This window comes from Cibotium barometz, chromosome 42, assembly GCF_041138505.1.
Source record: "Cibotium barometz isolate CiBa-2024 chromosome 42, ASM4113850v1, whole genome shotgun sequence".
Lineage (NCBI taxonomy): Eukaryota > Viridiplantae > Streptophyta > Polypodiopsida > Cyatheales > Cibotiaceae > Cibotium > Cibotium barometz.
Genome location: NC_141087.1, coordinates 44,417,041 through 44,443,696, shown reverse-complemented (window position 1 = coordinate 44,443,696; position 26,656 = coordinate 44,417,041). Strand labels below are relative to the sequence as shown.

The 26,656-nt window shown below is 45.8% G+C and overlaps 1 protein-coding gene across 2 annotated transcripts; it reads left to right on the top strand.

Moving 5' to 3' along the window:
* Positions 1 to 24,096, top strand: LOC147614526 (uncharacterized). Of its 2 annotated transcripts, XM_086781080.1 has the most exons (7): positions 1 to 219; positions 457 to 651; positions 1,060 to 1,126; positions 1,235 to 1,569; positions 18,862 to 19,003; positions 19,138 to 19,263; positions 23,564 to 24,096. In XM_086781080.1, exons 1-7 carry the CDS (start codon positions 138 to 140, stop codon positions 23,940 to 23,942), a joined length of 1,326 nt encoding a protein of 441 aa, XP_086637206.1. In that variant the 5' UTR covers positions 1 to 137; the 3' UTR covers positions 23,943 to 24,096. The 2 variants fall into 2 exon arrangements, with proteins under 2 accessions (XP_086637206.1, XP_086637208.1); XM_086781082.1 differs by lacking the exon at positions 457 to 651 and having other exon boundaries at positions 26 to 219.
* The last annotated feature ends 2,560 nt before the right edge of the window (positions 24,097 to 26,656 follow it).

The following is a 26,656-nucleotide window of genomic DNA, read 5'->3' as shown; positions in this document are numbered from 1 at the left end:
TGAAGCAATTGCTTCTTACTACCCTCTCTTCACACACGCGCACACTCTCGTCCCTCTCTCTCTCTCTCTCTCTCTCACTCACACACACACACAATCAATCGATTGAATCTTGTGTGTGTACAAGAGCTCTCGTGGCTATGGCGGATGATCCAACGCAACCCCTCCTAGAATCTGCCCCTTCTGCCCTCTTTGCAGATTTTCAGGCTACTCCTGCTTCAGGTATGTCACAAACCCTCTGTACACATTGCATTTTTTTTAGCTTCAATCTCTTCAATTAACTCTAAAATGATAAACTAAAGAAATTGATGCATTGCTTCGGGTTATCCGCAATCTCTTCAATAAACTGTAAAATAATGGCAGATTAGAAAAAAAATATTGATATGGTTACATTGGTAGACATTATCACATGGGTATATTACACTTTGTGTATTGATGGACTTATCTGCATACACTCAGTGGAGAAGGAAGGCCAACTGTCTGAGTGGGCCCAGTATGAGTATGTGAGCACATCTCTGAGCAAACCCACTGCCGTAGAAGCTGACACTGCAGTCAGCGGAAATGAAATCCGAGCAGCCGCATCTGTCGATCCTTATCCGGTGTGGATTTATGGTGCCCTTATCACTCCTGAAGATCCAGCAGATGGTGTTTCTGGTACTGCACACATGCGATTTTTTGAGGTCACATCTCATGTTTGGCATCGTTGTCATCACCGCTCATGATATATGCATTCACGTGATTTGAATTATGTACTCAAATAGGTGAAGTGGTCACATTTTTTCACCACCGTAAGTAAACGTGGATTCTGTAAAATTTACTAGTGTTGGAGGGACAGTAGTTCATAATTTATATGCTCAAATGTATGGTCTTTAAATCTGACAAGCTAAAGTTGATACCAGCGTGTTTTCAATATGAGACTTTGAAATACATACTCTGTGTGTGGATGGATGGATTTATTCATGCATGTATATTTGTTTGTTTGATGCGGAGCCATACACTAGAACTGTGCTATGCGTTTTCTACCCTTTGAATGCCAATGCTTTAAATTTCATGTGTCTCCAGGAAGAGCAGAGCCTTTCACAGGTCCAAGTACACCAGCACTGCAGCTGCAGGATGAGGGTCAGAGAAGGTTTCGAATCTAGTCTTTTATAAAATCCTGACTAGGCTTTTATCACGTGCTTGTGCAAATTTGGCTTCTCAACATGAGGAATTCACTGATGTTTTGTTGTCATTCCAGTGTCCAGATCTTAGAAGAAGGAGAGATAAGAGAGTTGCTGACTGATCATGTGGGTCACCATTGCTGTTGGGGTGGGTTCCCAGCCAGAAGGTGGGGCATTCAAAAAATAGAGGATTGCAATTCGTATATTGGTACACTGGAGACATTCATTGAAGAAAGGGATGTGGTCGATGAAGTGGAACCCTATACAGGAGGGATTGTTGATGGTAAAGATAGTGGCAGAATGCTGGGCGCGTGGGAAGTGGATATGAAAGCAGAGTTTCCTTTACTCTTTGTCTCTAGAAAAGAGGCTCAAAAAAAGCTTCCACATTCAGAAGTTGTGGAAAAATGCCAAGGTATTTTTTTACTAAACTCCTTACGTTTGTATCACATGTAGGGCATCTAGCACGGCATTGCAGAGAGAGAGAGAGAGAGAGAGAGAGAGAGAGAGAGAGAGTTATATTAACGTCTTCAAATGACCCAAAGGGTCCATGAGACCAAAATGATGTGTAGATAGTGTCCATGAAATCTGGTCATGGATGAAATAAGAAAAAGCAACAGTAAACTAAAACTGAAAACTGAAAGCTAAGATCTCAGACTCTGAGATTATACAAGATGAAAAAATCTAGATCCTACTGTGCCAGGTATAGGGTACAATAAGTGATGGGATATGGGAGAGCTCAATACAAACTGTCAATCAACCATGTATGTCAGGCAAGGGCCCATCCAGGATATCCATCATGGGTGATACAAGAAGGCTAGAGATGTCAATAGTCTGTTGTAGGGATGAGGCTGCTCGATGGCGGGCCAGAATCTCTTGAATCTGGGGCTGATGAGCTGGGGGTGCTCGGGGTCTAACAGGACGAGGGCGTCTAGCTCTCTGGAGTGTGTCCATTACGTCTACAAAAGACCAAAGGGCTATGAAACCAAAAGTGTTACAATGTGTCCATGAAGTGACAAAACCATGGGGAAAAACATGATAAAAAGCAAAACCCAGTTAGAGCTGAGAAAAGAAACAACAGCCCTGTAAGTGCCACTGGTACAATGCTACATTGATATAATGTGGGGATCCAAGTGGGTCCTTCACATCTATTACTGCATAGAGGCTCTCCACATCCATTGCCTATGGAGGGCCACTCCTGTATCTCTGGACGATCTCAGATCTGAAGCTGTGGGGTGGAGCATCTCCTTGGACCAATGGGTGTCTTGGCCGTCTAGCTTGCTGCACCTGAATTGCTGTCTAGGGAGACTGGCACATGTTCTATAGCCAGGCTTCTGAATGAAGTCAGCCTCATAAAGTGATCCCAGTAAAACTGCATCTTTGTAGGAAGCCACAAGGCATGAGTTGTTGAAGATCATAACCTAGGCCTTTCCAGGTTAACTGTGAGGTCCCGTTGCTCATAAAAGGTCTGCAATGTGATCAAGTGTATCTGTAGCCCCTCTGCTGAGATCAATACTATGTCATCTGCATAAAGCAAAATGGGTGCCAACGTATCACAGTGTGTGGAGACTGGCCCACCAAATCTGTCAATGAAGTCAGAGATCTCATCTATGTAAAGGCCAAAGAGTGCTGGAGAGAGACGGCATCCCTGCTTTACCCCTATGGTGCGAATGATCACATCTGACGTGCCTCCTAGTGCTCGGACTCTCCCTGTCACTGAATCATATAATGCCATGACTCCCCATATCATCTCCACTGGAAGGGCCAACTCCTAAAGGTGTCTAAGAAGATGCACTCAGGGTATTGTCATGTGCATGCCCATGCCATGGCTAATCTTCGGCATGAACAGTGTTAATCCCTGATTAGTGCAGCAGTTAGGACAGCATATAGCAGTAGCATCAGAAGCATCGTCATCATCATCAGATCATTATTATCATCATCATCGTAATCATCAGTAGTACCATCGTCATCAGCACCAGCATTGTTAGCATCATCACGAGGAGGTTCAGAAGGGCTGTCGGCTGGCAGCAGGCCTCTGTACACCAGTTGGCTAAGGGCTAGATGGTGGGCAGCAGGAGTGGCAGGGGCAACAGTCAAAAAGCGCATATTTAATGAAGTATTTCATTTAGGTCCTTGTCCACAGCAGGCCGACACGGTTTAGCAGCGCATCCCTCAGCAATCATCAAGTCATTATTCAGTCATTCAGCAGTTCATTCATCGCATCCTTGTCCACAGCAGGCCGACATGGTTTAGCAGCGCATCCCGCAGCAATCATCAAGTCATTATTCAGTCATTCAGCAGTTCATCGATCACATTCATCAGTAGAAGCTATGTAGAAGGGCTAGGGCATAGTTGTCACGGTACGAAAATACGATACGGTACGGTACGATACCGTACGGGAATATTCGGTACGATATGAAATTTTGGGATACGGTACGATAAAATACGGTTTTTATTTTTTACACTTACAAGCTATGGAGCTTCAAGCTTGAATGTGAGGGAAGGTTGGGAGGGGAGGAGTCCACAGTGCTTGAGAAACCAGTACATGGATATGTGTCTCTCCCGGTTGGATCTCCCGATTGTCTCCAAAAAAGAACCTGGATGGGTAATGCAATACCAAAGGTCTCCCAGTGTAGCGTTTATGACTAAGGGACCATCCTTGCACAAATACGAGGAGTGCATCTAGGGTGATAAGTTTAGGGACTCCTCTCTAGATCAAAATGGCCATGTCCAAATGTTCTCCCTTGTGCATAACTTGAGAATCTAATTGTCTAGCCTACCTATACCAGGGATCCCCAAGTGATGTAGCAAGATTCTCTCATCCTACCAATCAAGTGTACACTACCAGTCTACCTCGCCAGATTTTTTAGGTCTCTCCACAACCCCATATGGAATACTGAGTGGACACGAAAGTTGCGAAGTATTGCGAGCATTTGGGATCTTCGTACAGCAGGGTTTCTATTTTTTTTTGCATTTGGAATTTTTTTTTCAAGGAAAATTTTTTTTTTTTGGGGGGGGGGGGGGGAACCTAACTCGTACCGTACGATATCGTACGAATCCGTACGGTATCGTACCGTACGACTCGTACGTACGAACAGGTTCGTACGCGTACGAGAAACAACTATGGGCTAGGGTCACCCCTACGGGGCTGACCATAGCCCTAAGTCATGTACAAGCATCATGTAATCTTTTTAAGTATCAAAGGTCTTGCGGAAGTCCACAAAGCAGCAATAGACCTTCCGCCCCTTCAATTGGGCCTCCTCAATGACAGCTCTCAATGTAAAAATATTATCCACGGTGGAATAGGTCTTCCGGAAACCTGCCTGTCTCCTAGGTCTAGCCCATGTCTCTCTCAAAGGCGCTAACCTCAGACTTCAACACTGACCTGTAAAGTTTGGCCAATGTGTGGCCAATCATGGTGATTTTTATTTGGATCTAATGGGTTTTTGGCCTTATGGATTGGCACAATGGTGTACTAGAACATGAGGGTGGAATGGAAAACCTTGGCAAAGGGCTATGTTGAACATATCAGCTAGGAAGGGGGCCATAGTGTCACAGGCATGAGCGACATGCTCAGCTAGTAAGTCCTCGTGGTCCTTGGCCTTCCCATGATTTGTCCTGTTGCTTTATCATGTAAGATGTGTAGGCATGTGGTCTTGCACTCGTCATCATACCAACTATGTTGAGGCAGGGTCCACTGGGAGGCTTGGTGGTAGAGTGGTCTGTGGATGGGACAAAGATGCGGGCTGTATCATGCAAAAAGGTGGTGATCTGGGCCATAATGGTGGATAGTGGAGCAGAAAGATCAAGAGTGGAGAGTTGGGGCTCTAGATGACCTTGATAAACATTATCTAGGTCATGGTGAAAGTGGATCTTTGTGTGGGCGGAAATGTGTCTGTGAGGGGCTGTTTGGAAAGATGGCTGAGATTGCAAGAGACAAGTGTGATCTGCATTCATGGGTGGGGGAGATGCTTGAGATCGTGAAAGGCAAGTAAGTGTGATCTGCATTCATGGGTAGGGGAGGGACGGAGAAGTCAAGGATGCGTCAGGTTAAGGCAATGGACCCCATCAAATAGTCAACTATACTAGTGGCCCCCTTTATGGGGAAAGCTTGTGAGACCTCCTGAGAGAAAGAAAGTTATATTAATGCTTCCAAAAGACCTAAAGGGTCTATGAGACCAAAAAAATGATGCATACGTAGTGTCCATGAAATCTCGTCATGGATGAAAAAAGAAACAGCAACAACAAACTAAAATTGAAATCTAAAAGCTAAGATCTCAGACTTTAAGATTATACAAGATGAAAAATCTAGATCCTACTATGCCAGGTATAGGGTACGATAAGTGATGGGATAAACAAAAACAGTCAATCAACCCTGTATGCCGGGCAAGGGCCCATCTAGGATGTCCATCATGGGCTAGAGATGTCGATAATCTGTTGTGAGGATGAGGCCGCTCAATTGGATGCCAGGATCTCCTGAATTTGGGGCTGATGAGTTGGGGGTTGCCAGGGTTCGATAGGACAAGGGTGTCTAGCTCTCTGGAGTGTGTGCACCCAAATTGATGCGACTCCCATGGGCCTGCTATGAGGGGGCATTGTGGTATAGGCTCCTGTATCCACCGTGGTGGGCTTTGGTGCCTCCCTATCCACCCCTCTAGGCTGGAAAGAACTGGTGATGGTAAGCTAAGAGGAGTGTTTGGGGTGATGATCTTTGAGTAGTTACTTTCTGTGTCGGCTGAGGTCGAGTAGGAAGAGTCCAAGGCACCTCTGATCTAGGTACTCCATGATCTGGGATAAGGGTCCAAAGCCCTCTCTCAATTGACAGTGAAATCTCCCTCTGATCTCATAGAAGACTGGGCAGTGGCAAACATAGTGCTCCTCAACCCCGTTTGACACAGTCTACATGTCCTGTCCTCTTTGGGCATCTGTTCAGCTTTGCCAGTCTCTATCCTCAATCGATGGGATGATACCCTAAGCTAGCCAATGGCTATCCTCATAGCATGGGACATGAAGACATCGAGATAACTTGGTCACTATATGAAACCATCTGCTATGAATCTAGGAAACATCTTTGTAGTACTACATCTTGGTAGGGTGTCATCCATGTGTTACGTGTATAAACCCAGTAGATTGTATCGGAACATCTGGTTCTTGTCCTCATGTGTAAGCCTAATGTATGGGGAATCTTGATCAGACTAAAATGGAGGGAGCTGGTCCATCTATAGTCCATGTGCCTGAAACCAAGTGAGTACTGTGCCATACCAGGTTGAATGCTCTCCTTTGGTTGCTATTCGTTGTGATGAATGCAGTGAACGTTGGGGGAGTTGAAGTGGATCCATCTTCTTCACCCTGTGTATATAAGTGACTGTGTGGAACAGGGCCTCCATCAACATAGGAGCCACAATAAACTCTGCTTGGATGATCTGGTGTGGGCAGATGGTTTGCTGCGTATCATCCGTGATAACGTCATAATCTGAGGACGCTCTATGTGCTGCCAATCCTCTAGGGATAAATCTGGTGCCTAGAAGGGAGCTGCATACATAAGTGCTTGGGTGACTAGGGTGTCAAAAAGCCAACCCTTCGTCCTTGGCTCCTAAAAATGCGCCTGGAAATACTACCTCTCCGATAGGGCTAGAGCCGCATATCCTCTAGTCAATCTATCCTTTGCTGCTTGTATCATAGGGAAGAGTGGACTAGTGAAGGTAGCTCTGAGTGCACCACCCATGTAAGTGATCTCAGTATGGCCTGCAAGTGGGTAGGAGATGTTGAATACCATAACCTTGGTTTTTCCAAGGTTGATTGAGAGCCCCCTCTGTGTGCAAGAATCCTGTAAAGCATCCATGTTCTCTCATCAGTGATCACCTAGAATGGGTCATCCGAGGAGGCCAGGAGGCTAATGCTAAACAAGGAGCCTTAGATAATGCAACCTTAAGGTCCTCGAAAGCCTGTAATCCATGAGGGCTCATGTGAATCCTTTTCCTCTGAGTCTTGACACCTTTAAGCAGATCAGTGAGAGCTGCCGAGACGCCAGAAAACTTGTTGATGTGGGTGGAATATGCCTGGCAAATGCCACAAACGACTGAATGTCATAAGCGGTTTTCAGGATCTCCCAATTAAGGATTTTCGCCACCTTTGCAGGGTCTAATTGGATGCCTTTGGCACTGATTATATATCCAAGGTAATGAACCTCGTATAGGTAAAACTGTGATTTTTCTCATTCACATAAATCTCATTGCTTTCTAGCAATTTCATCACTCTTTCTACGTCAATGTTGTGCTGCTCTTCCATAGCTTGAAAAAATTAGTATGTTGTCCAAAATGATAAAGACACACTTGCCTATCGAGTCCCTAAAAACTCGCATCATCATGTAGCTGGGGCGTTTGTCAGACCGAAGGGCATGACCACAAACCCGTAGTGGGCCCGGCCCGCTCAGTTCAAAATGCTGTCTTGGGGATGTCCCCATTGGCACATGCACTTTGCACTGGGGTGATATGTTGGCTCATCATTCATTGCTACATTGTACATCATTAGTACCCATTTAGGCATATGTTGTGCCCCATTGTGAGCGCAGTCTGGGACATGTTAGGCATGAGCTATGTAGGTTAGTCTCCCAGCCTTAGGTGTTAGGTCAAGTCCCTTAACCCACTTGGAGAGCAAAGCATACAGGTCATATCCAAGGTTATGTCACATTGGCTGACATCTAATGTTAGCACACATGTGGAGCCATTATCAGAGTGACCAGCCATTCATCTTGATCACAACAGTTTAAGCAGCCCAAACAGCCTTACAAAGTAGGGATTATGAACTTTTGGTGCATTAAATGCTAAGTGCTGGCATTTAATGTTATCCAAACTTGTCCTTTCAGCATTTTCTGCTGGCCAACAGGCTCTATGTCACGTGCTCCCATGCACTGTGGTACACGGTGACAAACTGCCTCATCAACAATGCAAGATTCATGTAGTGAAGTAGTACCTTTTAGGTTTATTTGTCGTATGCCGTGACCCCTTTGTGAGCCCAGTCCGGGACATGTCAGGCACAAGCTACATAGGTCAGGTCAATCCTCTTAACCCACTGTGGAGAATTCAGCAAGCATTCATCATTCAGAAGCATGTAGAGGTCAATCGTAGCAGTAGATCTCATTTAGAAGGGGGCAGCCCTAAGGCCAGCCCCAAGGCAGTCCCAAGTGGTGGCCAGCCTTGCAAGTAGAGGTCAATCGTAGCAATAGATCTCATTTAGAAGGGGGCAGCCCTAAGGCCAGCCCCAAGGCAGTCCCAAGTGGTGGCCAGCCTTGCAAGAGGTAGCCAAACCCCTTGCCATGCTCACAGGACCCTATCGGCCAGGACAGGCAACCAGCCGACCAGCCATTTAATCAAACAAGAGCCAATCAAATGCTTGCAGCAGCCAACTAGCATTAAATTCTAGTCGTGAGCAGTTGCTGCAGCCGATTGACATTTAATGCCAATTGAGAGACTTTTCTGCCAGCCGACTGGGCAAGCATTAAAAGCATTTAATGCCAAATGAAGCAGTCGTGAGCATAATTTGCAGGCCGACAGCCTCTACAGGCAGCCTCTCAATTGGCAGTTGCTGCAGCCGATTGACATTTAATACCAATTGAGAGACTTTTCTGCCAGCCGACTGGGCAAGCATTAAAAGCATTTAATGCCAAATGAAGCAGTCGTGAGCATAATTTGCAGGCCGACAGCCTCTACATTAAAAGCATTTAATGCCAAATGAAGCAGTCGTGAGCATAATTTGCAGGCCGACAGCCTCTACAGGCAGCTGACCAGCACCCCTAGGGCATATAAAAAGGCAAGAGCAAATTCAGTCCCTAATTTAGTCAGAAAATCAATAGATAATCTTCAGCAGTCAAGCATGTATGCTTAGGCTTGTGCCTGTGCATACTTTCAGCCTACTTGTGCTCTTTGCCCAAGGCATAGAAGCTCAGTCTCTTCAGGAGTTTTGTAGCACACCTTCCCTTAGTCCGCGGGCCGGGTGTATTACTCTCGAAGATAGCTTCAGACGCCTAAAGCTTATGCACAGTTCTGCCCATCGTTTGGTCACTTTGTCCTTGTATTTGGCGGTCAGTCAGTCAGTTTGTTCCGCTCAGTCTTGTGGACACAATTTAACTTGTTTACAGTTCTCCAGAAGAAGAAATAAAGCAAATACTCCTGCTTGCAGAGGGGGGGGGGGGGGGGGGGGGGGGGGGGGGGGGGCACTTCAGTGGGTAATTCAGGACCCCATCTGGTGTCGACTGTAACTTGTTTGAACACAATGCTAATCAATACACTTAAATACACTAAGATTTGATGGACACATGCTCAATACAAGAAGTAGTTTGCTGAATTGACAAGAGACACACAATGAGCCGGAACGGCCGGCCCCTCCCTCAAATAAAGTATATTGATCTTGGGAGAATCAAGTACATAGTGTCATGGGCATTTCTGACTAGATTTCTATATCAATGCATATGAATACAGTATTGCAAACAAGTGGTTGTCGATGTAGACTTGCAACTCACACTACCCTCTCAAGTGCCCATGTTCCCAAGCATCTGCTCTCTATTGTTCCACCAACACATGGTAGCAACAATATGCAAGAGAGCACGTAGGACAAGAGAACACTACACAAGGTATGTGATCTTGTAATCCGGTTCCTCCCTCTTGCTACTTGCTTCCATATTTAAGCATAAAAGCTTACCAATTACAAGTAGAGTTGATGACAGTGGAAGTCTTCGCGATGGAAGTCCTTGGAGTGATGAGATCTTCGATTTGTCGCATTTCTTCACGACAAAAGTCTTCAAGAGGATGAAGGGAACATTGGGAATGCTTCCCCTATGGTTCAACTTGAGAAAGGAGAGTTGAAATTAGGGTTTTCAGCAAAAAGACCAGAAATTATAGCAATAAAGAGAGTTGTTTTGCTGAATTTCAGTCATTGGGGGTGTGTAGGAGAGTGATTAGCACCCGGAAATACTCTTGGAAGCTTGAGAAACACTTTAGCAAGCTTGGATATGGAGTTGGGAAGGAGAGAGTGCAGAAAATACAGTCCAAATGCCCTCATGAAGGAGGTGCCAATCTCTAGAGAGGAGGAGTGAGGTGGTGAGTTGTCCAGTGTAGGTGGCAGGCAGGTGCTTTGTAGAGCAAGCTAGAAAGAAAGAAAGAAGAAAGAAAGTTATATTAACGTCCACGGGAGGCCGAATCCGACCTATGGGACAGATTAGGTACATCCATTTACATTCCACTCTGGGTATCGATGCCAAAGAGGCATAAAACTGAAAAAAAAAAAACTGAAAATGAACTCTTAAGACTCTTAAGAGTTTAAATTACAATGGGTTCTATTGCATCTAGTTCGAAATTGAGGTTCAAAATAAAAATAGCTATATTTCATCCATGGATGGATTTGCTCTTGAGGGGGGTGGGGTACGGAATTCTTTAATGATTGCTTGTCCTCCTCTGTATATTGCCCATTTGCCATTCTTTCTTGCTTCTTTAACTTTATTCAGCTCTGCCGATTTGTTCTTGAGTTGTAGCGGGGTGAGTTCATCAGCTATCCATACCTTTGTCCCTTGGAGAGACCTTGTTTGCTTCATCACTGCTATTTTCTCATTGTTGTCCATATAGGAGACTTTTGCCTGTGTACACATGGCTGGTTACTCCCTTTGTGGACACATGGCTGGTTACTCCCTTTGTACAAAGGGGATAAGGTTTGGTCGGTGGACATTGGGTTTTGTCCACCTCGGGACATCAGTGTGTGAACACCAGGCTGGTCATAATTTATAAGTGAGTTTTGGTCGTCCAAAACTTAATGAAGTGTGTACACACTCCCTTATAAATTAGCGTTAACTCCTAAGGCTAGGTTTATGACCAATACTTATCACCTGTCACATGCCACATAACCATGTCAGCAGACAGTTTCACACGCAGGGTTTACGGGCGGGGGTCCCCTTACCCAGAACTACACATTGGTCAAACAAGCATGAAAACAGCATGCAATTTCAATTGTAAGCAAGTACATAAAGATGCTATGCAATGCAGCATTGGTATGGATAATCCTCGTTCATGAGACTACACCAAAATAGACGTGCTCCAGGCAAGTAAACGAGGTACCAGACCCAATGGAATACCAATCCACCAGGCATTTCCGGGCATGTACACAGAGGCACAAGTCCCAACAGAAAGCCAAGTCCACAGTATCACATGAGTGGCACTAATCCCCGGCATAAACAACTGCCATGGACACCAGTCCAATGTACATACATGATAAGAAAGCACGGGTGGACCAATTGGGTGGCCAAATGGTGACATCGACTCTTCTACATCTATTTTCAGTTTCGTGTATACTATTTTAAAGGATTGCTAAACTCACTAAACGTATGTTTAAAGAAAAGGCCTTGTTGTTTCACACGTTCCTAGCTCAACGCATGCTACATTGGTTTCAGAGCTTGGGATGTGGTTCAACCAGGCAACTTAAGGTGAGGGCATCTATTGGATGGTAAAGCTGAGATCGGGAAAAACCACTCGCCCATCCACAATGGGATCAAGCTCCGAAGACATCACAAAAGAAGAAGAACTAGTTGAAGAAACGCTTTTGCAAAAAGAAGACGAAGACAACCAAAAGCTAAAGGAGCAGATACGGCAACTTCAAATTCAACTCGAAAGAGTGTCGATGGACAAAAAACTGGCAGAATTACAGGAACCTAGGCCTAGCAGGAGACACCTAAAGAACAAAGTTCCTCCATGGAACTATGGTGGTGTTGGATGATTGAAAAGGAAGAGAGAGACCGTGAAGCAAGACTGGCCGAACAGTCGGCGGAGAAAGCCAAATGCAAGGCCAAAGAGGAGCGATTGCGGTCAGAGCTCTCGCAGGTGAAGGCGTACCACGAGCAACAGGCATGAGAAGACTTGAGGGACCAGTTCCAACAAATGCTTCGGTGTCACATGCACTCTGCACTGTAGTGCATGGTGACAAGTTGGCTCATCATCATCAGTGTAACATTGTACAGTAGTAGCACCTTTTAGGATGATATTTGTCATACACCGTGACCCCATTGTAATCCTCAGTCCAAGATACGTTAGGCACGAGTTACGTAGGTCATTCTCAGCCTTAGAGAGTCACTACGTCAGTCCAAGTTCCTTAACCCACTTGAAGAGACGCATTCATGCATGTAGAGTCAGTAGAAACCTTAGGGTTTGCATTAGAAAGCACTCTCCATATTGCATATCATTCATCCATTGCATATAGTTCATTGCAGAAGCCTTGAAATAGCATTTGGTAGCCTTAGAATATTTATTAGGATTTATTTGGCATTTTTTCCATAATTTTCAGCATTTAATACTATTTATCCATCATCTACAAGTCGTGTAGCATTTAATATTCACTCGGCCAGCATCTAGTGCCAACCGACCAGCCTCAGTGTAGTATAAATAGGAGTGCTTTGCTCATTCATTCATATCATATCATATCATAATTCAGCAATCTAGTCTCAAGCGTTGGAGCCTTTAGCCTAAGGAGCATCAACGATTGAAGATTCAGCATCTAGCACTTCAGCCCTCAATGTTTTCAGCCAGCGTTTCATCCTTCAGTCACTAGGAGCATCAACGCATGTGCTTTCAGCATCCATCATCAAAACGCAGCAGTTTTCAGCATTCAGCCATCAGTAAACCTTGCATTTTCTGCATACCCATAGTTTTCAGCATTCATCTCTTCATCGTTTTGCTACAACCAATTGGTGAAGATAAAACTCAGCATTCATGTTCATTTACAACATTCATCCATAGCCTAGAACAGTCCCAAACAGCCCCTATCTCAGCCTCAGATTTGCAGCCCTTCCTCATTCCATTGGGAAGAGTGCAGAGGCTCGAGATTGGACATCATTGGTGCTTCTATAGCTGTGTACAGTTCAGCCCGACTCTTGGTCTTCAGAGATCTTGCGTTTGGCTTATCGTCGTTAGTCACACCGTCAGTCTCTTCAAAGTAATAAAGCAAATACTATTCCAGTAATGGGATAGGGGACCCTTAGTACCATATCATTTGGATGTAGATGGGTTCACACTTGGTCTCCGCATCCACATATCTCAGAAGGCACAACAGTTTGCCTTTGAAGTTCAGAAGGCCTTATTCCAACGAGATTTCATTGTCTCGCCTCTTTTGGGGTCTGACATGATCTTGGGAATCCAGTGGTTTCGCCAATATGAGCTTATTTCCGATTGGGGGCAGGACACTTTTACTATCTGTAAAGGTTTTCCTGAGCCCGTCATGATTCGTGGGGATAGAAGCATTCTCGGCATCCCATTGATTTCGCATCTCCAGGCCCGACGAGCTATCTGCAAGGGAGCAGAAGGAGCACTACTTTATGTTCGTGCTCAGACAGCCTCTACCTCATCGGTAGCATCTATCTCATCTTCAGTCCCACAGTTAGCAGACCTCCTGTCTAGACATCAGGACATTATGCTTAGGGACGACCTTCCACCCAGTCTCCCTCCATCCTGTCCTGAGGACCATCATATTGATTTGGTCCTTGGATCAGAACCTCCTAGCAGGTTTCCCTATCGTCTCTAAGCATCTACCTCATCGGTAGCATCTATCTCAGGTTATCCTCAAGGAGGCATGGGAATGCAAGGGGATTTTGATGCTAGTTTTCAGCCTCGAATGCAAGGTAGCATGTATGGTGGTATGCAGCCCGGAATGCAAGGAAATACGTGTGGGGGCATGCAACCCGGAATGCAAGGAAATTTGTATGGGGACATGCAGCTCGGAATGCATAGTGGCATATTTGGAAACATGGGAGGGTCAACAAGATTGCATGGTATGCAGGGTGTGGGAACTCGCAATGTTGACCCTAGTATGGGTATGAATGTAGGAGGTAGCAACCTTGTAAAGCCACTTCCTTACGATAATCTAATGCCTTTGGGTAAGGTGAAGGATTATAAGGAAGGGGGAGCTGCAGTGAAATTTGACACATTTAGTGGGGAAAAAGACAGGTTCAAGGCTCTTACCTTCCTACAACAGTTTGATGTTACTTTTCTGATTTGTCTATGTTAGATAAAGACAAGACCGATTTCCTACGTAAGTACCAAGATTGCTTTTCTGAGTCATTGCTAGGAGAGTTTCCTCCGAAAAGGCTAGAAGATCATGCCATTGATCTTATTCCGGGGAGTATCCCGCCAAATAGACCGCCATACCGCATTAGTGCAGCCCAATAAGAGGAAATTATGAGCCAAGTATAGGAGTTGTTGAAAAAGGGGCTAATTCAGTCAAGCTCATCACCCTTTTGCTCACGTGTTCTCTTTGTGCAAAAGAAAGATGGTTCTTGGCGCATGTGCATAGATTATAGGGCGCTAAACAAGAACACCATCAAGAATCGATTCCCTATTCCGAGGATCGATGACATTTTGGACCGTTTACAGGGCTCTACAGTCTTTAGTCAGATAGACTTGAAAAGCGGGTATCACCAGAACTGCATTAGATCCGAGGATGTGCATAAGATAGCCTTTCGGACCACCTTTGGACTATATGAGTTCTTGGTCATGCCCTTTGGCTTGACAAATGCTCCCGCTACCTTTAACAGGATGATGGACAGGATTTTACGGCCTCATCAAGCGTTTGTGGGCACATTCTTTGATGATATGATTGTGCATTCACGCTCAGAGGAGCATAGGGAACATTTGGCCACAATGTTTGAGGAACTCTAGAAGCATAGGTTGGTCATAAATGGCAAGAAGAGTGAGTTCTTCTTGGAAGAAATACACTTTTTGGGACACATCGTGTCAAAAGACGGGAGTCCGTATGGATCCTTCGAAGGTAGAAGCAATTCTTAATTGGCCAGATTGGAGGACCGTGCATGATGTACGCAGATTTTTGGGATTATGTTCCTATTACAGGCAATACATATACGGTATTTTGCTGAGATTGTTTCGCCCCTTCATGCTTTGACAAAGAAGGAAACCGTGTTTCGATGGGCTAATCAAGAAATTGCAGCTTTTAAGAAGCTCAAGGAAAAGCTTACTTCGGATCCCGTATGGTGCTACTGGATCTCCGAAAAGCTTTTGTTGTCCAGTGTGATGCATGTGGGAACAACATTGGGGCAGTTCTCATGCAAGGACATGTGATAGCGTATGAGAGTCGCATATTGCAGAATGCCAAGAAGCATGTACAGGTCTATGAGAAGCATAAACAACAATGGGAAAAGTATCTTCCTTTGGTGGAGTTCGCTTATAACAACACCATCCATACCTCGACGGGCAAGGCACCTTTTGAGCTTGTGTGGAAGGAGGGAAGAAGGTACCACCCATTTTGCACACAAGGGATAAGATCTTTCAGGCTGACCAGTATGTGGAGAGTATGGATGAAGCTTATAGGAGAGTTAAGTTGGCACTCCAAAGAACTCAACAAAAGCAAAAGAAGGCAGTAGACCGTCACAGGCGTGCATTAGAGTTTGCAATGGGTGATTGGGTTCTTTTGCGTTTTGAGAAAGCTAGGCTCAAGAAGGTGAAGGGTAAAGAGCGCTTATTCCCTAAGTTGAGCATGCACTACTATGGACCTTTTCAGGTATTGGAAAAGATCGGTGAGGTGGCCTGTCGTTTGAAGCTACTAGATCACTGGAGGATTCACAATGCATTTCATGTGAGTCTTCTTAGACCTTTCGGAGGGGATGTGCCTGAGGATGTATTAAATGAGGCTCAGCTGCTGGAAGTGGAGGAACTTGATGAGGTCCTTATTCTAGAGTAGATACTGGCACACAAGGAAAGAAAGGTATGAGGTAAAGTTTCCCGTCGCTATCTTGTGAAGTTCAAGAACTATTCACTGATGGATGCGAAGTGGATGGAGGAGGGTGACTTAGCAGATTCACCTCAGGTATTGCAGCTTTATCTTGATGCCTTCGAGTTGGAGCTAACTCTTGCAATGGCTCATTTAGGTTCAACAGAGAATAGGTTTGGAGCATTGCTTGATGCTCAAGAGGGGAGCAACACCTCTGCTCCCTTGTTATAGATAGGCTCAGATGTCATCTCTACAACCAGATCAAGGCGGAGCTGAAGAATTCGGATCCCAGCTTAGGGAAGACTAAGATAGCGCCCTACCTCCATTTTCTTCATGAGGTCCCATCAGCTGTCAACTCAGTGCCCCTGATTACTGCTGCAGCATGCCAAGGAGGCACACTTGTTGTAAAAAAGATGAATATTGGCAGTGGCAGTGAAGTGGCACAGAAAGTGGAGGCGGAGGCAGCAACCAAGTGGGCAGAAGCAGAAGCTGCCCAAAAGAAGTCTGAGGCAGAGGTTGCCTAGCAGAAGGTAGAGGCAGAGTTAGTAGAAGTTCCTCTGCTATCCGGTCTAAGGTCGCTGCTCGTGAGACCGAGCACATGGCATGTGCCAGAGCATAGAAAATCTCCAGGACCTACAGCAGGTTACGACGGACCACTAGTAGCTGCAAGGGGAGCTCTCAAGTCCCTACAAAAGTACACAAACTTTGAGATCCGTTCCCAACAAAACAAGGCAGCAACACCTTTTTGCAATGAATGAGGTCAAGTGTGCTGCAAAGCCGGATTGCTGCCATGGAATCCATGGAAGACATCGAGGTCTATAAGCTCGCATCCGAGGCAACAGGTTCTGCCTATTCCGGTTGCCACCCAGCAACAAACAACCCTCGGAGATCCTACTAGTTCATCCGAGGCAAGCAGGCCATGGTAGCGCAACAAGACCTTGCTGCCCCATTGTTGGTTCCACCTGCAGTTCAGGCCAAGCACAATACAGAATTATCGATTTTCAGAGAGTAGGCATTGGTTATGCACAAAGGGTCAAGAAGCTGACAGATAAAAATCTAGCTCTGAAGATGTCAAACCAGCAGCTTGAAAAAAGCCAAGCTGAAACGATTGAGCAACAGAAGCTGGATGAAGAGAAGATTCAACTTCTTCAAAAAGAATGCTCAATGAAGTGCAGAGCTCCAGGCAAATTCGATGAAGCAGCAGCTAGTGACGTATAGGAGTGGCCACGAACTAGATAGTCTGGACCAATTGGAAAAATCATTAATGTTAGCTAAGAGAACTGAATTTGATGCACCCTGATCGGGGAGCAAAGATTCTATAGTGAGAATATGAGGAGCGATGCGCCAAATGCAAACAGCGCATGCAGAGGAGGTGCAGACCTTATAGCTCTTCAAAAATTTGTTAAAGGAGCGGGCAGATATGCTGACCAATTCAGCCAAAGTGCTGTAGAGAAAGATAGCCAAGTGCTGCACCTCATTCAACATTCTGCTGAAATTCTTTCAGGCAATAATTTATAGTTTCCATCAAATTGGAACATTATACAAATGATTGTAACCCATTTTAGCAAGGATGTGCTTTCTCTGGATCAGTACTCGTCACCTGCTGGATCAGCCCTTCGGTTCCTGCCATCCTCCAACCCCAGTTTTGCACTTGGGCCCATAATTGAGTGCTGTCACCTGACTACATGGCCAGGATGCTGAGACATGCTGGCGAGTTACAGAGCATCCTGAAGAACTGGAGCCGTCCCTCTGCAGTGGCGGCATTCTTTTCCAGATTATCTTATTCACAATTTATTTCATATAGGCACATTCATCCTTTAGCTTAGATAATTGAAATCACTATTAGACACCCACAAGACAGGACAGGATTAGGATTTACTTCTCATTCTTCACTTCAACAAGAAGTTTTATCAACCGGCTATATCATTTCTTATTTGCACAATAATCCTCGCATTTCTATGGGTCCAAATTATGTTTGAGGGTTAGACAGTCCACCGCACCGGGCGGATACTGATTCGGATTTGGATAATACTTGGTCTCGCTTTTTACCACTCCACTCTAATGATTATATTGTACTGGCGGCAGTTCTATACCACTGTTGTAAGTAAATAGACATTATACAAGGTAACCTCGGTGCCGCCGGCACAATCTTGTAGCAGCCAGGCCAAGGAAGATATAAGCGGTTGGCCAGCCCTGTATGGGGATGCTTCTAGGAAGTTTCTTCTGTGGTTCCAAAACCCAGTTTCACAATTGTGAGGACTGTTAACTTATATGACCTTATCTTGAACGTTTCTGTGCAGTTATTTATGTCCATTGTATAAAATCTGTCTTTTAAGTAGTCTCCAAATTCTCTCTTGCATTTTACTGTAATCATATTGTTCATACTAGGAATGTGTTGTCAAGGCAGCAACAAGAAGAGGCTGAATTTCTTCGAAATCTGGTGTCTTAAGAGACCCCCTTTTGAAACCCTCCTTAACATGGTAGGCTGTATGGAGGGCTGTGTAGGACTACTGTACAGGAGGCCAGAGACTATACAGATGCTGCATGCTGCAAGGGGAGGGGATTAGGGAGGACTGTGTGGAGTCAACAAGTGCGTTGCCCTGCAGTGCGAATTTGGAACTTGGATGCGGGAGGTCCCGCTGGCCACCTGTTGGTGTTGCAGCCATGGTCACAAGGTCTAATCTCCTATGGGCAGATGTGTAAAAAATCGCCTCCAACGCCTCCAGGTGGGTATCCAATATGGTGACTACAGGTGGATCTACTCAAGGGAAAAAAAGGGAGGATCGTATGGGATGCAGACAGTACAGATGTTAGCCGCTGCTATGTTGAACAGCAGGAGATTGTGCACGTGTATACCCTTAAGCTACGCAAGAGGCAATATTCTCGTGTTAATGATGGATGTTAAGCTAAGATTTCCTGGTGTAAATAAATCTCTTTTCAATGTTGTTCACAGGTTGTTCAGGGCGAGGTGAACTTCCATGCCCCAAATGCAATCCAAATTTGGAGCCAGGCCATTATATAGCAGGTCAGATGAGCATATGCTTGGTGTGCCGTGGAAGAGGTCTCATTGCTCACATCGACGGATCTGATACTATGTAGGTATTTAGTCTTTTCCTCCCGTTGTTTTTAATTTCAGATTGGTATTTTTTATAGAACAATTTGTTAGGCTTGAAATGTCTTGGATGTTCTTGCTGCTGGCTCTAAAGCTTATGTTTTGATTGCTTGCCAGATGTGAGAACTGTAAAGGTGAAGGGAAGCTCCCTTGCTCAAGCTGCAGTTCACGTGGTCTCATTAAATGTGAGAAGTGTTGTGGAGAGGGTGCCTTACTTCATAGAAAGATCCTTGTGGTTAGATGGTGAGAAGCCTGACTCCATGATTCAAGTCTTGCTTTCGTTTTTTTTTTAAAATGGGAAAGAGATCCTTCTATTAGCTACCAAGCAAAACAAACATGCTGCCGAAGTACAAACTCAGCTCCATGGAGGGGATAATCAAGAAAACTGAAAAGTGGGGAAAGGGTGCTTTTCTCCCTTGGCTGTCTGCTTTGGGAGGAGAAGGCTACCTCATACATTGAAGAGAGAGGGGAAGAGGGGGGGGCGGGGGGGGGGGGGGGTGTGGGGGGGGCGGTTTTGGGGTCAATGATGGCCACCTTAAGTGCAACCCCCCCCTCCCCCCCCCCCTTCCGGCGCATGTCGAGGCTGGATGATCACTAACTAGGCCACCTTGGTTCGTGGAGCTTCCCATCACCACCAGCCCAAAGAAAGTTGCGGATCAATCGTTGAACTTGACCAATGCAAGCTCCGGAAAAGGCCCAGCAAGAGGTACCGCATTATAGTGGCGAGAAGAACTTGGTTCGCCACCATGACCCTTCAGCTAAGGAAATCCTGGTTGAACTCCAGTATAGCAACTTCTTCCAAATGCTCAGAAGAAGAGGGGCTAACTGCTACTCTGGGGAAATATGGATACCACTTGGCATCCAAGATAGCAAACTGGAGTGCCATTTGGGATCCACTAAAAAGCCTCAACTGGTCTCCAAGTCAAGGCGGGCGTGGAGTTGAGCAACTTCTTTCGAATGATCAGAAGAAGAGGGGCTAACTACTGCTCTGGGGAAATATTGATACCAACTTGGCATCCAAGAGAGTGAACTGGATGCCGCTTGGGATCCAATGAAAAGCCTCAATTGGCCTCCAAGTTGAGGCGGGCAAACAGCCAACCGAGAATACACACGACTTGTGCCAGTTGATCTGCGTGTTGGATGTTAGCCGAAGATCTCAATCGCATTAGGCGAATCTTTGGAGATTCCCCTCACCCCCGAATAAGTATGCTACTATGTCATCGGCAAACTCTGAGTCAAGCAGCACCTCCTGTGAGCGGATGGGAAGATGCAACCCCTGAAGCCATGTCTCCTGAGCAGTGAGAAAACTGATCATGGCCTCAGCAACAAGCAAGAAGAGAAAAGGTGCCAAAGGGCAGCCTTGCCGGACCGAGCGAGAAAGTGGAAATCTGTCACCTTTTCTCCCTTGAATGAGAACATGGCTATGCGAAGCTGAATAGAGCCCAGAAACACCTCGAACCCACTCCTCTGGAAATCCCATCTGGCACATCGTTCTCTCAAGAAAGCCCCAATCCACCCTGTCATAGACTTTCTCAAAATGAAGTAGGAGAACTATCAAATCTTGCTGCCTCAACCTGGCCGAAGCGGTCACCTCCCAAAAAGTGAAGATGATTTTGAGAATGCTCTGATCTTGAACAAAACCTGTCTGTGTGCCATGAATCAAATCAGGGAGGAAAGGCTACGGTCTCACCGGCTGATGGATTTGGCTAAGATTTTGTATGCGGTCCTAGGAGGGTGGTGATGGGCCTCCATTGCCAAATCTCCAATTTGTCACCACACAACTTGGGAATCAAATGAATCAATCCCTCTAACAGCCTCTCCAGCATGGCATGGTCATAATCTCATTGAAGGCAGCTTTGAAGTCGCCTTCCATGAGATCCCAATGACGAAGAAATAAGGAAACAGGAAGCCCATCCTCTCCAGGGCATTTGCCTCTGGGGGAGAGCCAGTAGAGCCTACACAAGCTCCTATGAAGTAAAGGGTGTCAATAGGAAGGTTTGGAGAGTGAGGGGACTACCTCTCTCCTATGCCGCCAAACCCGCTCACACACATCCATCACCTGAGAGGATAGGGGCCCACCTGTGAGTAGGGAACATAAGAAATCCATGGCAATGGCTCACACACTTGGGGGGGGGGGGGGGGGATCAACAACTATGGATCGATCTTGGCCTCGCAATGTGCGGATGAAAAAATGTTTGCAGAAGTCTTTCCATGATGATTATGAAATTGTGAGCAGCAGCGAAATGCAAAATAGATTCCCTTACCTAGAAACAGAAAGCTAGAAGGACAAAAGCCTAATCCTAGAGATTCAAAACAGTGGGTAGCCTAACCCTAAGCTTGGAGACCTGGGGAGGGAGAGTGATGGAAAACTCCCCCTTCCCAGCAGGATCGCCGAAAATTATGCCACACCTTTAGCACAATGGATTTCCCAAAATAAAGAGAATCAACAAACAAACTAGATTGTATCGATTGCCTTCAAATGTGAGGAAGTCCCCTTTTTATACAACTTGCACCACCAAGGCATTACAATTCCTTGCATATGGGATAACTCATACACACTTCGTGGATAACTCCCAGTCCGCTTTTTATACAACTTGCACCAAGGCATTACAATCCCTTGCATGTGGGATAACTCACACACACTTCGTGGATAACTGCAGGCAACCTACCCCTCTACAGGGCCAAAAGCATGGGACCAAAAGGTGTGACTCCTGCCTTGAAGAATCTTCTAGCAGCAGGTACGACCCTCGATAGATGATGCTCCTGAAGGAAGAGAATGTCAATAGGTCCACCAACTATGGCTCTGTGAAGCTCCTCTTTGAGGATCCCGCGCCTCTGCAAACACTGCGGTCCTCCCAAACTTTGAATGTTCTATGAGACAATCCGCATAACTAAGAGTGGTGCGTGGCGGAACTATCGGAACTGCACTCCACTCCAAGAGTCTTGGGCATGGGTTTGGATGGAGTAATCACAAGCTGTTTTGGGGTGAAGCCTCGCGAGGTGGGCACTAATCCTGCCCTCCATGTGGAGCCACACTTTCCGGGCCCTAGAATATGCATACTTTGTTCTCCATTTGTCACATTGAAGGTATCTATAGCAAGGAGGGAGAGGTATTGCCACCGAAACATGAAGAAATACAAAGAGAAGCATCTCCAGACTGGAGGACACCAGCTCCCCTCGCGGGTCCTTGTGGCTAGAGTCATCCATCTCCATCCGTGCCAGTGGTGAGTGAGCACGTCGGTGATGCACAGATCCTGCAGATGATGTGAGAGCTCTATTGCCTATCCATGAATAGCGGCAGTCACAAACTCCATTGTCCAGTTCGTTCCCCCAGCACCGCACTCAGAGGGAAGGAGAAGATCATCACACCACTCTCAGGGGTGAAGGTCTGGAGTGATGCAAAAGCATGCAGATATGAACAGGGGTCCACTATCTCCTCGAAGATGCCCCCTCCCTCGACGAGGAGGCATCAAAAGAAGCTTTAGTCAACTAGCACTGGAGGGAGAGCATGCGCCAAAGAGGCAACGATCAAGTGGCGAGAACCAAGCTAGACTCCACCTATCTTCGGGAGAAGTGGAAGATATTCCTTCCTAAGGCCAGGAAAGCAAATTGTAATAAGAAAGCTTGAAAGGCCGCCCAGGGGTTGCCACCTTGCAAAAAAGGCATGGGCCGTACGCAGTGTGACGGGGCTCAGCTGCATGATTTGTCCAACGCTGCAGGCAAGCCAAACTCGACCTGGTAGTATCCACGCCCCAGAGGATGAATATCAGTGAGCTTTCCATGCTTGCCACTGAGGCTAGCCTGCAGAAGATCGTGAGCTGTCCACGTGCCAAGCAGCTACCGACTAGCTTGCATACCAATGTGGAGACCTCAAGGGAGGCAATTGTCGAGGAGCTGGAGGTCCACTTCAGAAAAAGACGGGCAGGGAGGGGCGGCCTCGGGCGGGGTTGACGGAGCGTTTGCTGTGGAGTCCTGAGGGAAAAGACCAAAGGCGGCGACACCGTGCTACAAAGGAAAAAACCGAGCCCTTACCTTCACTGGAGGTGCACGAACCGGGTGGGCAGGAGACATAGCAGGAGTTTTAAATTGCGAGGAAGATGAGGATGGGGGTAGCATGGGGACAAGATGCGAGAAGGCGGAAGAGGCGGTAAAAGAAGGGAGCAGACCAGGGAGGGAGGCGGCATCGGAAGGAAGAAACGAGGGGGGAGGAGGAAAGGATGACGGAAGCAAAAAGAAGCGCAGGGAGGCGGATGGTGGGGGCAGCAAGGGCGCAGGCTATAGCGAGGGGAGGATGAGGGGGTGGGCTCACAGAAGCGTGTGTGCGCGCCGCCCATGGGGGAGCGGGGGGGGGGGGGGGGGGGGGGGGGGCAGGCTGAAGCGAGGGGATGGGGAGGGGGGCGTACAAACGCAGGCAGAAGGGGGGGGGGGGTTCCCCAGCTCGCTAATGGGGTCTTGCTTTTGTTGGTGTTTGTTTGCCCATATACTTTATGATTGTATATTTTCATGTGAATATGGTGCTGCTCTTTTGCATGTTCGCATACAGGAGGACGATACTACATAAACGTGTTAGTGCAATGAAAAATGCTGCCTCTGTCCCAGATGAAGTTTTTCACAGAGCAAAAGGAGTTCAGCTATATCAGAGCCAAAGCTATCAGTGTGAACCGGCCTACTTTCCCAGGTCACCTGGTCTCAGCAAATTTTCTGCATCTATAATTTCAGAGCGTGTCCTCATTCCTCCTGCTGCCCGCGTGATTTGTGAAAGGCACCAGATCAGCCTGGTGCCAGTCACCAGAGTGGTCATGGGCAAGGGCAGCAGGTCATTCATGTTCTACATCATTGGGTTGAGGAGGGAGGTTTATTTGAAAGATTATCCGGCAAGTGGGTGTTTGGGCTTGTGTTGTGGAGCATGCACTATCTGCTGAAAAGCAAAAATGACAGTTATGACAGCCAGGTTTCTATTGCTTGTGGCATGAGGTGTGTCAGAAATTTGGACTAGGATTACCGTGAACTGGATGTTTTGAAAGACCTCTCTTTGAGGATCATTGAATGTCTTCTAATTAATGGTGAGTTTGGTTAGCCTTGAATTTTTTAAAATTTGTGTTGACCTTTGTGAGATGGGATTGATGATTGGGCACCAAGCACCACTTTTCCATTGTTGGATAATAGTAAACTAGGGAGGGTAAACTAGAGTTGTTGACAGCGATTAGAGATTTTTTCGACGTTAAAATAAACTAGGAAATTGCTAAATTAAGGATGGTAAACTCGGGAGATGCGTCTGCATGTCACATTTTCAATCTAAAAACAAGGCTAGCAACAATGAAGGCTCGGTGAAATGGTTAGTATGAAAGCGTTAGGGAATGTTAGGTCTTTGTTTTAAGTCTTGGTTCATGAATCCTTTTGTTGAGAAGTTATAAAAAAAAAGCTTCAGGGAATGTTAGGTCTTGGGTTTGAGTCATTGCCCATGCAGTCTTTTAATAACTTCTCAACAAAAAAGCCGGCATGAGTCAAGACTGGAACGCAAGACCTAACATTCCCTTAAGCTTTCATACTTCTTTTCTCACCAAGTCGTCGTTGCTGCTGCATGATTGACAGCCCTAGTTTACTGTCCTTAGTTTGCTGTCCTTAATTTAATAATTTATCTAGTTTACTTTTAATGTTGAGAAATTCTGGACTCGTCGTCGATACTCCTAGTTTATCCTCCCTAGTTTTCTATCTCAAGTTTACTAGAGTATTCGACCACAAAAAAGTGATGCTCGGGGCTATGACCATTTTTTATCCTCCCTAGTTTTCTATCTCAAGTTTACAATAGTATTCGACCATGAAAAAGTGCTGCTTGGGGCTTTGATCGTTTTTTATTGTCAATCCCCTCTAGTAAGGGTCTTTAGGATCTTGTGCCTAATGCTAAGACAAACAATGAGAGTTTATGGGAGGAGCTCCATGATGTTGGCAGAGAATACTTATTCATTTGTGGGAACTTTAACACATGTGAATGTGTTGTGGACTACCAAGTGCGTAATTGCAAGGTAGTTTGAGGTAATGAAGTAGTAGGGAGGTATGCTCTCATCCTACAGGGATGCAAACCTCAAATGGTCCAATAGGCAACAAAGCCAACAGATCGAGGCAAGACTACACATGTTTTTACATTGACAAGAACCTAGAAATGGATGTCTTTCAACACGGAATTTTCAACCTTGTGAGTGCAAGAATGGGAGAGATGGAGACGGAGAAGGAGAGGTAGAAAATGAGATCAAGCAATCTTCACTAAATACACTCACATACAATCCACAAGCAAGCAAGCAAGCATGAAGAGAGCAAACAAGCAAGCAAGCCTTACCACAAGAGCGAATCCGTTGAGGGCTGTAGGAGTACATCTTTTATGGTGCCCATAATTGTGTCAAATGTGGCTGAAATCTATGATACAATGCATAGGGAATCATTGCACCCGTTGTGGTAGTATCGAACTTGGTTGATGTCAAAGGCAAAGCCCATAAACAGGATGGGAAAGGTTGATGTCAAAGGCAAGCCCATGAATAGTAGTTGGGAAAGGCTAAGATGAGATCCTTGATAAGTCGGAAGAGCCTAATGGTGACTATGATTGCTGGGTTCGGGAGACCTGGTCATCATACATTTCACAGAAGTGTTCCATGCTCTGGATATCAGCTAGTCTAAAGTGGTCTATTGTGCTTCTTTGTGGGGGTGGGCGGGATATAGGAAAATTGTATAGCATCTTTCCCTCGTTTTCTTCTTGGCTTTGTAGAAATCTCCTCAAGACCATTGACACTTGATTAACCCGAGGACCCTCGTCAGATAAGTGGGTGCTTTGCACTAGACCACCCAATGCTTCTTTTGAAGAAGGTAAGAGATTTGCCACCTTGGTTGGCCGTGTAGCTCCTTGCGGGTGGTGGTGGGCACTGTGTGCTCGTTTGGGTGCTCCCATCCAGCTCGCTCATGGATGTTGTAGTTCTTTGAGACATAAGTGTTGTGATTGAGGAGGAGATACTTGTAGATAATTTGGAGCTCCAATTTGTTAGAAAAGAAATCCCTTTCTCAGGTCAACTATGTTCACTTATATGGGAACTGTTGTGCTTGCAGGAGGGAGAAGAAGGGATGAATGCATAGCAGGTTTGCACTCTTTTTTCCGTTCAAGATTGAACAACCCTCTCTTATGGAGAAGCAAGGGTCCTCAGGCTTTCCTCCATTGTTGTCTTGACAATGGAGCTATGCATTTGGGTATGGAGCAAGGAGGGAGATAGTTGTGGAGATCTCAAAAGGAGAACATGAAAGTAAGCAATCTTCACTCAATACACTCACATACACATCCACAAGCAAGAAAGGAAGCATCAAGAGACCAAACAAGCAAGCAAGTCTCACTGCGCAAGAACACAAAGCTAGAATTAATTGTGATAATGGGATTATGTGTATTCTCGTTAGTAAAAATTGACATATATAAAAGTCTCATGGATGTTCACCAAAATGGGAACTCTTGTACTTTGTACGAGGGAGAAGAAGAGATGAATGCTAGGGTCATAGCCTATTTGCACCCTTAGCTATTTAAGATTGAACAACCTGAAGCAAGGGTCCTCAACCTTGCCTCCATCACCACAATGGAGCTATGCATTTGGGTATGGATCAAGGA